Source organism: Hypanus sabinus, chromosome X2, assembly GCF_030144855.1.
Source record: "Hypanus sabinus isolate sHypSab1 chromosome X2, sHypSab1.hap1, whole genome shotgun sequence".
NCBI classification, from domain to species: domain Eukaryota; kingdom Metazoa; phylum Chordata; class Chondrichthyes; order Myliobatiformes; family Dasyatidae; genus Hypanus; species Hypanus sabinus.
The window spans coordinates 29,204,550-29,218,999 of NC_082739.1; the positions used below are offsets into that span (position 1 = coordinate 29,204,550).

At 43.5% G+C, this 14,450-nt stretch overlaps 1 protein-coding gene across 9 annotated transcripts in view; it reads left to right on the forward strand.

Annotated features, from left to right (window-relative positions):
- prdm10 (PR domain containing 10) overlaps positions 1-14,450 on the forward strand; it is a 153,943-nt gene that overhangs the window by 112,415 nt on the left and 27,078 nt on the right. For all 9 annotated transcript variants that reach the window (XM_059957151.1, XM_059957153.1, XM_059957149.1 and 6 more), the window contains 3 exons: positions 6,923-7,102; positions 9,679-9,789; positions 13,551-13,751. In XM_059957151.1, coding sequence (XP_059813134.1) covers positions 6,923-7,102; positions 9,679-9,789; positions 13,551-13,751 — 492 coding nt within the window. The remainder of the gene's footprint in view (positions 1-6,922; positions 7,103-9,678; positions 9,790-13,550; positions 13,752-14,450) is intronic.

Consider the following 14,450-nt stretch of genomic DNA (forward strand, 5'->3'; position numbering starts at 1 on the left):
CCTCCAATCCTCCGGCACCTGACCCGTGGATATCGACATTTTAAATATTTCTGCCAGGGCCCCTACAATTTCAACACTAGTCTCCTTCAGGGTCCAAGGGAATACCCTGTCAGGTCCTGGGGATTTATCTACTCTGATTTGCCTCAAGACAGCAAGCACCTCCTCCTCTTTAATCTGTATAAGTTCCATGACCTCCCTACTTGTTTGTCTTGTGTTACGTGTTCAGGCAACAATAAATATGAGTTTGGCAAAGGTTTTTTATAACAAACAACACGTTTATTAAACACAGAAAACAAACCCCCCCCCCCCCCAAAAGTAAACAAACACTAACGTAACCGGAAACAGCTGCGGTGTGGCAGCTCAAACAGTTCTTAAAGCGATATTGTAAAAACAGTTCTTTAAAGTGGTATTGTCAAAAGTTCGATATGCTCACAGTCCATTTAAAAAGGAGAGACTTTATAAGACGATTTAAATTCTCTTTCACGTCACTTGGCTTCGATCCCTGACGTCGAACTTCCTACGGAGAATTTACGAAACGAAACGGCTTAAAGGCACTGACCTTTCCTTCCTCATTATCTTCAATCCTTTCTGGTAAACCCAGGGATTAACGCGAAGATAGTCAATGAAATCCTTCCAAATAAGGATCAAACAAAGGTCGAAACCCGTTTCACCGCAGAAAGCGATTCTCCTCTATCTTTAACTCCCGAACTTCGATCTTCACTCTCCACTGTCTCGAACTAGCAGAATTGTAAAGAACCTGCTGGCAATGACCTTTTAAACTTTAGGCATTCGATAAAACTTCATCTTTCAACTAAACTGCGTCATCACTTAAAACACGCAGTGGCATGAAGTCAACTTGGCAAATCCAGCCACGAACTGCCCCTCCTCACAGGGTGGGGTCTACTTTTTATAACCTGTATATAAAAAAAACCTGTCACATGATCTCTACTGGCGGGAAAATGACGTCACTCCACCATCACAAGACCATCACCTCAAGTCCAGTAAAGCTTCAACCCCAGTCACGTGACAAGGGTACCACTGTCATGTGTCACGAGTACGTAACACCTTGTTTCCATAGACTCCATTCCAGTTTCCTCAGTAAATACAGATGCAAAAAACCCATTTAATATCTCTCCCATTTCTTTCGGTCCCATACATAGCCGACCACTCTGATTTTCAAGAGGACCAATTTTATCCCTTACTATCCTTTTGCTCTTAACATACCTGTAGAAGCTCGTAGGATTATCCTTCACCCTGACTGCCAAAGCAACCTCATGTCTTCTTTTAGCCCTCCTGATTTCTTTCTTAACTATTTTCTTACTCTTTTTTTATACTCCTCAAGCATCTTATTTCCTCCCTGTTGCCTATACATGTTATACATATCTCCCTTCTTCTTTATCAGAGTTCCAACATCCCTAGAGAACCAAGGTTCCTTATCCTTATTCACTTTGCCTTTAATCCTGACAGGAACATACAAACTCTGCGCTCTCAAAATTTCTCCTTTGAAGGCCTCCCACTTACCAATCACATCCCAAGAACAACCTGTCCCAATCTACGCTTTTTAGATCCTTTCTCATTTCTTCAAATTTGGCCTTTTTCCAGTTTAGAACTTCAACCCGAGGACCAGATCTATCCTTATCCATGATCAAGTTGAAACTAATGACGTTATGATCACTGGAACCAGTGTTCCCCTGCACACACTTCCATCACCTGCCCTAACTCATTTCCTAATAGGAGATCTAATATTGCATCCTCCCTAGTTGGTACATCTCCAGGCCGGGTCTTCACATACTGCGATTGTGTCTCCCATCTCCCCTTCCCCCACCACCACTCTGCAATCCCCTCTCCCTCAGATCCCATCGTCAGCTCCTGGGCCCTCAGAGGCTCCATCTTCCTCTCTGCCCAACCCTTCCCTCTCCATTGACACTACCAGCCTCCCTCCCCCCTCTGATCCCATCTCTCATCTGTGCCGGGTCTTTACCATTCCCTCCGACCTTCAACTCTCTGAGGCAGAGCGATCTGTCCTCAGTAAGGGCCTCAGCTTTGTCCCCCTTCGCCCACACCTTAGCGAGTTCCGCATACGCCATGATGCTGAACTCTTCTTCCAACGGCTCCATCTCCGAGCTTACTTCTTTGGCAAGGACTCTCCTACACCCACCAATGACCCCTTCTCCCAACTTCAACCCTCCTCCTCTTCATGGACACCCCGCTCTGGGCTTCTACCTGCTCTGGATCTCTTTATTGCTAATTCTAAGACATTATTGCTAAGACATCAACCGTCTTGACTTCAGCGCACCCTGTTCCAATTCCAACCTAACTGCTTCCAAACGCTCTGCTCTCCGCTCCCTCTGCACCAATCCATCCTCACTATAAAACCTGCTGATAAGGGGGGAGCTGTAGTTGTCTGGTGTACTGACCTCTACCTGGCCGAGGCACAGCGACAACTCTCTCATACCTCCTCTTATTTACCCCTTGATCATGATCCCACTAAGGAGCACCAGGCCATTGTCTCCTATACCATCACCAATCTTATTAGCTCTGGGGATCTCCCATCCACTGCCACCAACCTCATAGTTCCCACAACCCGCACTTCCCGTTTCCACCTCCTACCCAAGATCCACAAACCTGCCTGTCCAGGTAGACCTATTGTCTCAGCTTGCTCCTGCCCCACTGAACTCATTTTCTGCATACTTTGACACTGTCTTATCCACCCTTGTTCAATCTCTTCCCACCTATGCTCGTGACACTTCTCATGCTTTGAATTCTTTCAATGATTTTAAGTTCCCTGGCCCCCTCCATCTTATTTTCACCATGGATGTCCAGTCCCTATATACCTCCATCCCCCACCGAGATGGTCTCGAAGCTCTTCGGTTTTTTTTGGATTCCAGACCTAACCAAATCCCCTCTACCACCATTCTCCTCTGTCTAGCGGAATTAGTTCTTACTCTCAATAATTTCTCCTTTGGCTCCTCCCACTTCCTCCAAACCAAGGGTGTAGCCATGGGCACACGTATGGGTCCCAGTTATGCCTGTCTTTTTGTTGGCTTTGTGGAACAGTCCATGTTCCAAGGCTATACCGGTATCCATCCCCCTCTTTTCCTTCGCTACATCGACGACTGCATTGGCGCTGCCTCTTGCATGCGTGCTGAGCTCGTCGACTTCATTAACTTTGCCTCCAACTTTCACCCTGCCCTCAAATTTACCTGGTCCATTTCCGACACCTCCCTCCCCTTTCTTGATCTTTCTGTCTCCATCTCTGGAGACGGCCTATCTACTGATATCTACTATAAGCCTACAGACTCTCACAGCAACCTGGACTATTCCTCTTCCCACCCTGTCTCTTGCAAAAATGCTATCCCCTTCTCACAATTCCTCCGTCTCCGCCGCATCTGTTCTCAGGATGAAGCTTTTCTTTCCAGGATGAAGGAGATGTCTTCCTTTTTTAAACAAAGGGGCTTCCCTTTGTCCATCATCAACTCTGCTCTCAACCACATCTCTCCCATTTCCTGCACATCTGCCCTCACCCCATCCACCCGCCACCCCACTCGGGATAGGGTTCCCCTTGTCCTTACCTACCACCCCACCAGCCTCCAGGTCCAACATATAATTCTTCGTAACTTCCGCCACCTCCAACAGGATCCCACTACCAAACACATTTTTCCCTCCCCCCCCCCTTCTGTTTTTTGCAGGGATCGCTCCCTATGTGACTCCCTTGTCCACTCATCCCCCCCCCCCCATCCCTTCCCACCAATCTCCCTCCCATCCCTTCCCACCAATCTCCCTCCTGGCACTTATCCTTGTAAACGGAACAAGTGCTACACCTGCCCTTACACTTCTTCCCTCACCACCATTCAGGGCCCCAGACAGTCCTTCCAGGTGAGGCGACACTTCACCTGTGAGTCGGCTGGTGTGGTATACTGTGTCCGGTGCTCCCGGTGTGGCCTTTTATATATTGGTGAGACCCGACACAGACTGGGAGACCGTTTCACTGAACACCTACGCTCGGTCCGCCAGAGAAAGCAGGATCTCCCAGTGGCCACACATTTTAATTCCACGTCCCATTCCCATTCTGATATGTCTATCCATGGCCTCCTCTATTGTCAAAATGAATCCAAACTCAGGTTGGAGGAACAACACCTTATATACTGGCTGGGTAGCCTCCAACCTGATGGCAAGAACATTGACTTCTCTAACTTCTGTTAATGCCCCTCCTCCCCTTCTTACATATTTAGTTGTTTGCCTGTTCTCCATCTCCCTCTGGTGCTTCCCCCCCCCCCCCCCTTCTTTCTCCTGAGGATTCCCGTCCCATGATCCTTTCCCTTCTCCAGCTCTGCATCACTTTCGCCAATCACCTTTCCAGCTCTTAGCTTCATTCCACCCCCTTCAGTCTTCTCCTATCATTTCACATTTCCCCCTCCCCCTCATTACTTTCAAATCTCTTACTATCTTTCCTTTTGGTTAGTCCTGACAAAGGGTCTCGGCCCGAAATGTCGACAGCGCTTCTCCCTATAGATGCTGCCTAGCTTGCTGTGTTCTACCAGCATTTTGTGTGTGTTGTTGTTGGTACATCTATATATTGATTTAGAAAACTTTCCTGAACACATTTCACGAACTCTAACCCATCTAGACCTTTAACAGTATGGGAGTCACAATCAATGTGTGGAAAATAAAAATCCCCTACAATCACAACTTTCTGTCTCCTGCAGTTATCTGTTATCTCTCTGCAGATTTGCTCCTCCATATAAGTGGTAATGGAAATAATTTTTCCTCTCAGTACGGCTTTCAATGTATCCCATAAGATCACTGGTGATGTTTCTCCTGTGTCATTAAGGTCTAGGTATTCTTTAATTTCTCCCCTTATTCTCTCCATTACTCTCTGGTTATTCAGTATATGTGAATTTAACCTCCATAGTGTTTTCCTCATTTTCCTTTCCAGAATTAGAGACGTAGAGACTGGGCTATGGTCCGACAGATCAAGTGTTGCAATGTTACATTCTTTTATCGTGAATCTATGTTAAATATTTAAAAAAGTCTATCCTTGAATAAGCTGAATGAGGGAAGGAGTAATGTGTTACTAGTGGGTTGTAATTCCCTCCACACATCTATTATTCCCAACTCCTCCATCAATGATTTCAGTTTCCTAGACAGAGGTTTATTCTGAATAACTGTTCCTGAATAATCTAATACAGGGTTTAACCTATTATTAAAATCCCCTGCACAAATTACTACCCCTTGAGAACTAGCCATTGGGTCAAAAATGTGTCTATAGAATGACCATTCACTACCTGGTGGAGCATAAGCGTTCAGAAATGTTATTTCAGGACCTTCTATTCTTCCTGTAATCTTTACACATTGTCCATCCTTGTCTTTAGTCTCTGAAATATGTTTATAGTTAAGAGCACTTGATATTAAAGTAGCTAATCCTCTTTTGTGGCTCAGTTTATATGATGAATAAAATACGTGCTTGAAGCCCTTTCTTTTTTATTTTGCATGTTCAGATTGGCTCTTGTGGGTTTCCTGAAGGAAAGCTATTTATGCCCTCTCTTTTTTCAATTTAGACATAATCTTATTTCTCTTAATTTGATTCAAAACTCCTGCACTTACTTTCTATTGTCTATTGACATGGTGAGCTGAAAGGGCCCATTGTGATGCTGCATGACTGTCACATTTTTTTGTGGCAAAGGTGTGAAGCTGTCAGAGCTACTGCCTCACACCAGGTTTAATCCTGCTTTCTGGTGCAGGTAGTTTTGATGAAGTAGAGAGTATTGAAGGATTTAGAATTGACAAAGAAGTGGTAAATGGAATAGTGTCGGTAGAAGAAATGAAAGGATAGACTATTTTCTAAATGGATAGAAAATTCAAAAATCCGAGGTGTAAAGGGACTTTGGGAGCCCTTGAAGGTTAATTTGCAAGTTGAGTCGGTGGTGAGGAAGGCAAATGCGATGTTAGCATTCACTTCAAGAGGGCTAGAATGTTAAAAATAAGGATGCAATATTGAGGCTTTAGAAAGCACTGGTGAGGCCTCACTTGGAGTATTGTGAGGAGTTTTGGGTTGAAACTGGAGAGGGTTCATAGGGTGCTCATGAAAATAATTCCAGGATTGAAAGGCTTGTCATATGAGCAATGTTTGATGGCTCTGGGCCTCTATACACTGGATTTCAGAAGAATGATGGGGTGACCTCGTTGAAGCTGATCAAATATTGAAAGGCCTTGATAGAGTGGATGTGGTGGAACAGACTTGACGGGCCAAATGGCTGAAATCTGATCCTATGTCTTGTGGTGCTGTCTGTGCATGTTCTATTGTGGCTGCTTGGGTTTCTTCTAAACCCTTCAGTTTTCTCCCACATCACAAAGATGTTTTGGTTGATGGGTCAATTGGCATCTGTAAAATTACCACTGGTAGATGGGTGGCAGGAGTTTGTAGGCCAGTGAGAGGCAATGGGTTATTGGGAAATAAGTGGGAATTATTAGTATTAATGGAATTAGTTTGAGACCAAACAGGTTTACAGGTAATAGGGAAAATGGCACTGCCTATTTCGAAGAAATGTGAGAAATATAATTGATAAATTACTTTTCTTTAATTGTACCAAATGTTTTGTTACTTTTAATTAAACAGGAAGAATATGGTGATCTGGTAAGTGACTGAGTATGAAATGGGGAATATCATAGTGCCATTACTTCAATTGGTTTGAGAAGAAAGAATGCAAATTAAGAAACTTGAAGGCGCAGTCTTCAATCAACAACTAATAATTTGATTTCTTGAGAACTTTATTGATTTTGATTATATGATGCAAAACTACTTCCCTTAATGAAACTATAGTGAGATCCTGATCAATAAATGAGACAATGTCCATACAGTGGAGATGCTTCTTCCAGTACAATGCTCCCAAGTACTGAGCCATGCTCTCTTTTTTTTTGGCAGAGAAAGGACAAGTTGAAAGAGCACATGCAGAGAATGCATAATCCTGAACGAGAGGCCAAGAATGCTGGGCGCATCCACAAGTCAAAGCCTTTCAAACCTAAGATCCCTTCCACAGACTACGAGAGTTTCATGTTCAAGTGCCGTGCCTGTATGATGGGCTTCCGTCGGCGTGGGATGCTGGTCAGTACTGGGACCGTTGAAACACTAGCTCAGTGATTCTGTATGATGTCATATGCTTTCACCTGTTGCATTAGGTTGCATAAATTAACTACTCTACATTGAAACTGTGACCCCTGGTTTCAGACTGCTCCACCAAAGGAAATGGCCTCCCTGCATCCACATTGTTGAACCTTCTAAGAATCCTCAGTGGGGTCACTTCTCATTCTTCTAAGCTCTCAGTGGAATAGAGGCCTAGTCTACTTAAGCTTTCCTCATATTACAGGCCTTTTATCTCAGGAACAAGTCTAATGAGTCTTTGCTGCAGTGGGTACTGTGTATCATTTTTAGGTAAATTGTATATATAGTCTGTCCCTGAATAGCGAACAGACTCTGTTTTGCAGACTTCCATACTTTGATTTTGTCCACAAGTCAGTAAATACACAAAAATCAGTTGATATGGTAACCAGACCTCCACAGCAAATGGCATTGAAAGCACATAAGACTATTCAGAAAGACTAATTACTAATAGGGGAAAGGGAGGAAACTAGTTCTGACATTCATAGGAGCAAGTGTGCATGCTTATGTTAGACTTTTGAATTTAATCTTATTAATAGGGATCTCGTTTGTATGTACAGCTTGTTGAGTGTCCATAACCCAGGGATAGTCTGTAACATTCCAGGTGCGATCTAATTAAGGCTTGAATAATTGTAGTAAGGCTTCTATGCTCTTGTATTCAAATTTGCAGTAAAGGCAAACACATTTCCCATCCTAATTGTTTAGGAGCTACAACAGAAACAATACTGGATATTTTCCATTGCCACTAAAATGAGGTCTGTGAGGAATGGCAAAACATGTTCTCATTAAGTAGAAATTAGCAATTTCAGGATTTTTATAGTACCCCCTTGCCAGACAGTGATGTAGCTTGTCAGAATGTTCTCCATGGTACACCAGTAGAAGTTTTTGAGTGTTTTAGGTGACAAACCAAATGTCTTCAAATTCCAAATGAAATACGGCGGCCTTTATAGCTGCATTGAAATGCTGGGATCAGGTTAGATCCCAAAATTGCTCATTCTATTTACTTCTGATTCCTCTATGAGGTTTGATATGTGTTCTTATGCCTTGTGCTTCCTGAAGTCCACAATCAACTGACGTTGAGTGCCAAGTTATTGCTGTGACACCACTCAACTAGCTGGTATATCTCGCTCCTGTATGCCCTCTCATCTCCGTCTGAGATTCGAACAACGGTTGTGTCAGCAGTAAATTTATAAATGGCATTTCTTAAACTTAATTAGAATAGTGTAACAGGGTGAAATGGGTCAGATTGGGAGCAGGAAGAATTAACATAAAAAGGAACTGAAAGGTCAAGGTTGTGTTTGCAGACTAAATAGAGATGATCAGTCAGTCACCTCATCTGGGTTGAATGTACTCCAGTTCAGGGGTGACCACACTGAGCAGTGAATTCAGTGCATTAAATGGAAAATTCAAGTACTTCAATCCTTCACAGATGGAGCATTTGTAATCCTGGATGATGCATCATCAGTGGGGACGGGAGAGGTTCCGGAGGATTGGAGAGTTGCAGATGTTGTTCCCTTATTCAAGAAAGGCAGTAGAGATAGCCCAGGAGATTATAGACCAGTGAGTCTTATTTCAGTGGTTGGTAAATTGATGGAGAAGATCCTGAGAGGCAGAAATTATGAACATTCAGAGAGGTATAATATGGGGAATAGTCAACATGGCCTTGTCAAGGGCAGGTGGTGCCTTATGAGCCTGATTGAATTTTTTGAGGATGTGATTAAGCACGTTGATGAAGGAAGAGCAGTAGATGTAGTGTATATGGATTTCAGCAAGGCACTTGATAAGGTACCCCATGCAAAGCTTATTGAGAAAGTAAGGAGGCATGGGATCCAAGGGGACCTTGCTTTGTGGATCCAGAATTGGTTTGCCCAAGGCAAAGAGAGGTTATAGACGGGTCATATTCTGCATGGAAGTCGGTGACCGGTGATGTGCCTCAGGGATCTGTTCTGGGACCCCTTCTCTTTGTGATTTTTATAAATGACCTGGATGAGGAAGTGGAGAGATGGGTTAGTAAATTTGCTGATGACACAAAGGTTGGGGGTGTTGTGGATGGTATGGAGGGATGTCAGCGGTTACAGTGGGACATTGATAGGATGCAAAACTGGGCTGAGAAGTGGCAGATGGAGTTCAACCCAGGTAACTGTGAAGTGGTTCATTTTGGTAGGTCAAATATGAGGATGGCAAAATATAGCATTAATGGTAAGACTCTTGGCAGTGTGGAGGATCAGAGGGATCTTGAGGTCCGTGTCCGTAGGACACTCAAAGCTGCTGCACAGGTTGACAGTGTGGTTAAGAAGGCATACGGTGCATTGGCCTTCATCAGAGCCAAAGTGTCCAAGCTTGTGGTTAGAAGTATGTTGCCATTTTCTCTCATTACCCATAGAAAGTTGAGTTAGCGCAGATGTACACCAGACTGTCAGACGTGGTGCTACAATAAGCTGTACATTGATGCGTCATTCTGAGGGGAATGATCTGTCAAAGAAGCTGCAGTTTGTTCTTATTGCACTTTTTTTGTTTTTCAGGTGAATCATTTGTCAAAAAGGCACCCAGATATCAGGATAGATGATGTGCCAGAGCTAACGTTGCCCATCATTAAACCAAACAGAGACTACTACTGCCAGTACTGTGACAAGGTAAGGCTTGAATAGATGTGACAAGGCTGCTGTCGGTACTATCAGTCAGTATGGAGCTGCCTTGCATCAATAGTGATTCTATTCTTACCAACTCAGTGAATTCTTGGGATATATTATTAGGTACACGGTGTTCTTTAACTTCAAAAATGCATCAGGGTGGACCAGGGATTGGTATTATGACCATTGCTTTCCTCCTCAATCTCACAGGCAGGTCACCTACGTATAAAGTAGCACAATTTCATTATTTACTTGTGGTGCAAATCTTGGCAACATTGTAAATATTGAGGCTTCAGGAAAAGATAAGAATTTCAGTGAAGTAAGTGTATTTGTGGATAAATGTAATGTGGATATTTGTGCAGTAGTCCATGGGAGGGTCATATGGGGAGGTGGTATAATCTAAGCAGGAATGTTCTGAGCGTGTGGAAGAACAGTGGGATCCAGGTACATGTATGTATTCACAAATCCTAGAGGGTAGCAGGGCAAGGTTAAAAGGGCAGTTGAAAAAGTTTGTTAGATAACTGGCTCTGTGTACAGGGCATTGAATACCAAGGGAAGGAATCTGTGCTGACCTTTTAGAAATCAAAGAATTGAGCTGGGCTATGGCATCTGTTCTGGGTCTGACTCTTGAGGAAACATGTGGAGACCTTGGAGTAGGTTATGAATACTAGAAAGTCGATCAGAGATACCCCTTCAGCTCTGAAAGTGTGATCTGTTATTTATTAATTCCTTTTTCCCATATTCTTCCTTCAGTAGCCAAAATTCTTAACAACTTTTAGAGTTATAGAAAACTTCATCACAGAAACAGGCCCTTCAGACCATCCAGTCCGTGCCGAACCATTTGAACTGCTTACTTCCATCGACCTGCACTAGGACCATAGCCCTCCATACCCCTACTATCCATGTACCTATCCAAGCTTCTCTTGAATGCTGAAATTGCATCCCCCACTTCCTTTTGCAGCTTGCTCCACACTCATACCACTCTCTGAGTGAAGAAATTTCCCCTCGTGTTGCCCTCAAACATTTCACCTTTCACCCTTAACCTATGACCTCTAGTAGTAGTCTTACCCAAACTCAGTGGAAAATGGCTGTATGCATTTACCCCATCTATACCCCACATTATTTTACATTACCTTTATCAAATTTCCCCTCAATTTTCTATGTTCCAGGGAATAAAGTTTTAACCTATTCAATCTTTCCTTATAACTCACTCAAGTCCTCCAAGCCTGATAACATCCTTGTAAATTTTCTCTGTACTCTTTCAATCTTATTGACATCCTTCCTGTAGGTAGCTGACCAAATCTGCACACAATACTCAAAATTAGGCCTCATCAAAGTCTTGTACAACTTTAACATAACATCCCAACTCCTGTACTCAATACTTTGATTTATGAAAGCCAACGTGCCAAAGTTTTCTTTATGACCCAGTCTACCTGTGATGCCACTTACAATGAACTATGGACCTGTATTCCCAGATCACTTTGTTCTACCACTTTCCTCAGTGCTCTGTCACTCACTGTGTAACATCTACTCTGGTTGGTCCTACTGAAGTGCAAAACCTCACACTAGTCTGCATTAAATTCTGTCTGCCATTTTTCAGCCCATTTTCCAGCTGATCCAGATCCTGCTGTAAGCTTTGATAATCTTCCTTGCTGTCCACTACACTCCCAGTCTTGGTGTCATCCACAAATTGCTGATCCAGTTTACCAGATTATCATCCAGATCGTTGATATAGATGGCAAACGATAATGGACCCAGCACAGATCCCTGTGGCACTCCACTAGTCACGGGCCTCCAGCTTCACCCACAGAGCCAATGTCTAATCCAGTTTACTACCTCATCTTGAATGCCAAGTGACTGAATCTTTTTGACCAACATCCCATGCAGCACCTTGTCAGAGGCCTCACTGAAGTCCATCTCACATCCACTACCTTGCCTTAATCAACTTTCCTGATAACAATGTCAAAAACTCTTAAGATTGGTTGGACACGCCGTACCAGGCACAAAGCCATGCTGTCTATCCCTAAGCAGTTCCTGTCCATCCAAATACTCATAAATCTGGTCTCTCAGAATACCCTCCAATCACTTTTCCACAACTGATGTCAGGCTCACCAGTTATTCTTATTTGCTGGTTCATTCTTCGGGCCTTTTTTAAACAGTGGAACAACATTGTTGTTCCAATCCTCCAATCCCTCACTAGTCACTAAGGCAGATTTAAATATCTCTGCTAGGACCCCTACAATTTCTGCACTTGCCTCCCACAGTGTCTGAGGAAACACCTTGTCAGGCCTTGGGGATTTATCCACTCTCATTTGCCTCAAGAAAGCAAACATCCCTCCTCTGTAGTCTGTATGGGGTCCATGACCTCACAGCTGATTTGCCTCTCTCTGAGCCCTTCTCCTGAGTAAATACAGATGCAAGAAATCTGTTTACAATCTCCCCCTTCCCTTTTGGTTCCATGCATAGATTAGCGTTCTGATTTTCCAGAGAACCAATTTTGTTCCTTACAATCCTTTTGCTCCCAACATATCTTCACCTTGTCTGCCAAAGCAACCTCACGCTGCCTTTTAGCCCTCCTGGTTTCTTAAATGTTCTCTTGCATTTCTTGTACTCCACGAGTACCTCATTTGTTCCTGTCTGCTTATATCGCCTGTGCACCTTTTTTAACCTTAACCAGGGCCTCTATCTCTAGAATACCAAAGTTCCCTCAACCTGTTACCCTTACCCTTTATCTGACAGGCACATACAAGCTTTGTGCTCTCAAAAATTTCACTTTTGAAGGCCTTCCACTTAACATTTACACCTTTGCCAGAAAGCAGCCTGTCCCAATCCACACTTGGCAGATCCTTTCTGACGCCATTTCCGATCCTTTCTGACACCCTGTCTCCAATTTAGAATCACCACCTGAGAACCAGACCTATCCTTTCCCATAATTACCTTGAAACTAATGGCATTATGATCACTAGATACGAAACGTTCCCCTACACAACCACCTGTCATCTTCCTTGTTGCATTCCCCAATAGTATATCAAGTATCGCACACCCTCCCCCAATAGAAAAACAAATATGTAAGTAAGAGAAACCAAGTTATTTGACTAGTATCCAGATTGTTTTGGCTATTGATCTGGAGGTGTGAGTTTGAATCCCCCTGGGGATTTTAAATATAAATAATGAATGGACCATAAACACAAGTTCTTCCAGTAAAACCCTGAATGAATAACTGGGCAGTACTAGTAAGGGATTTTGATTGCCTTAACTGAGCACTGAATCAGACAAGGTTTCAATCAAAGGTTCTGAGTCTGATCCAGGAAAGGTCGGGCCTTTGCTGCATTTTGGATGCCCGCGGTCCTATTCCGAATGATTCAGCTCTTCTCCAAAGGAAAGGAGCTGTTCCATACAGGATCTTTGTGGACTTGGGAAAAGTTGCCTGCCAGTATTCTGTAGCTGGTTGGGAATACTGGTGGATTCCTGCTGACAGTACAGAAAAGCTACAAATTCCCTGAAGTCCAGGCATCCTCCCAGTGCCACATTGTCCTTCCCCGTCTTCCCCTTTGTTCCCTTGCCTTTTCTTCCTTTCTTGCCCCTCCATTCCTACTCCCTCTCCCAGTCAATGTTGAGTTCCATCATGATTGTGCCCTGTTATCATGGTCAGTATTGATCCTAGTTACTCACTTCATTTGTATCTAAATATGAAACTTCTCGATAAAGGTGTGTTCAGAATATTTGGGTGTACCTGCTGCATTAATTTCAACCATGTTTAATAGGTATACAAGAGTGCCAGTAAACGTAAAGCCCATATCTTGAAGAACCACCCCGGGGCAGAACTTCCCCCGAGTATTCGGAAGCTAAGGCCCGCAGGTCCAGGGGAACCGGATCCAATGCTGAGCACGCATACGCAACTGAAGGGCACCATTGCCACCCTGCCTGTGTGCTGTCCACACTGCTGCAAACAGTACAGCAGCAAGGTGAGTAGTTCCATTCATCCACACTGGGGATAGTACAGAGCAGCACAAATTCATTTTGCCAAATATTCCCTCTATCATCATAACAGGAAATGAGTGAGGCAGATCACCAGTCCAGTGCCTTAACTCCCGTGGACACTATTTAGTGTGGTGAGTAACGTAAGGCAAGCTGGTTGGAAATGTTAATGTAGCTTCAAATTCAGGCAGATATTCCGTGAGGGGAAGCGGTTGGGTGTGGGAGTGGGGTGGGGTGCAGTGTAGATACAAAGCTATTGCTCCTTGAATAATGGAATGTATTAGGATTTAAAGTGAAACAAAATAATGAGGTTTACATTAAATGGCAAAACATTAGGAAATCAGGCTGAAACAATGCCAAAGAGAAACGAGAAGGGAAATACAACTTGAAGTTATTTTATCATGTGAGTATATTACAAAATTATTTGGGATTTGTTGATGTTTCCTGTTGTTGATGCCAGAATCCATTTACTGTCAAGAGTGATAGTGAGCCATTTACTTGATTTCAAGAAGCCCCTCTGATGCAAGTATCTGAACGTGGGTATAGAATTCTAGGATTTGGAGCAGCAATAGATTTCTAAGCAGAGTTGGACAAAGGTACAGTTGGTGGTGGTTCTAAATAACTGCTTATCCTGTTTTGATTGGTGGTCACTATCAGAGAAGCCTACATGAATTTGTAGGTGGTAA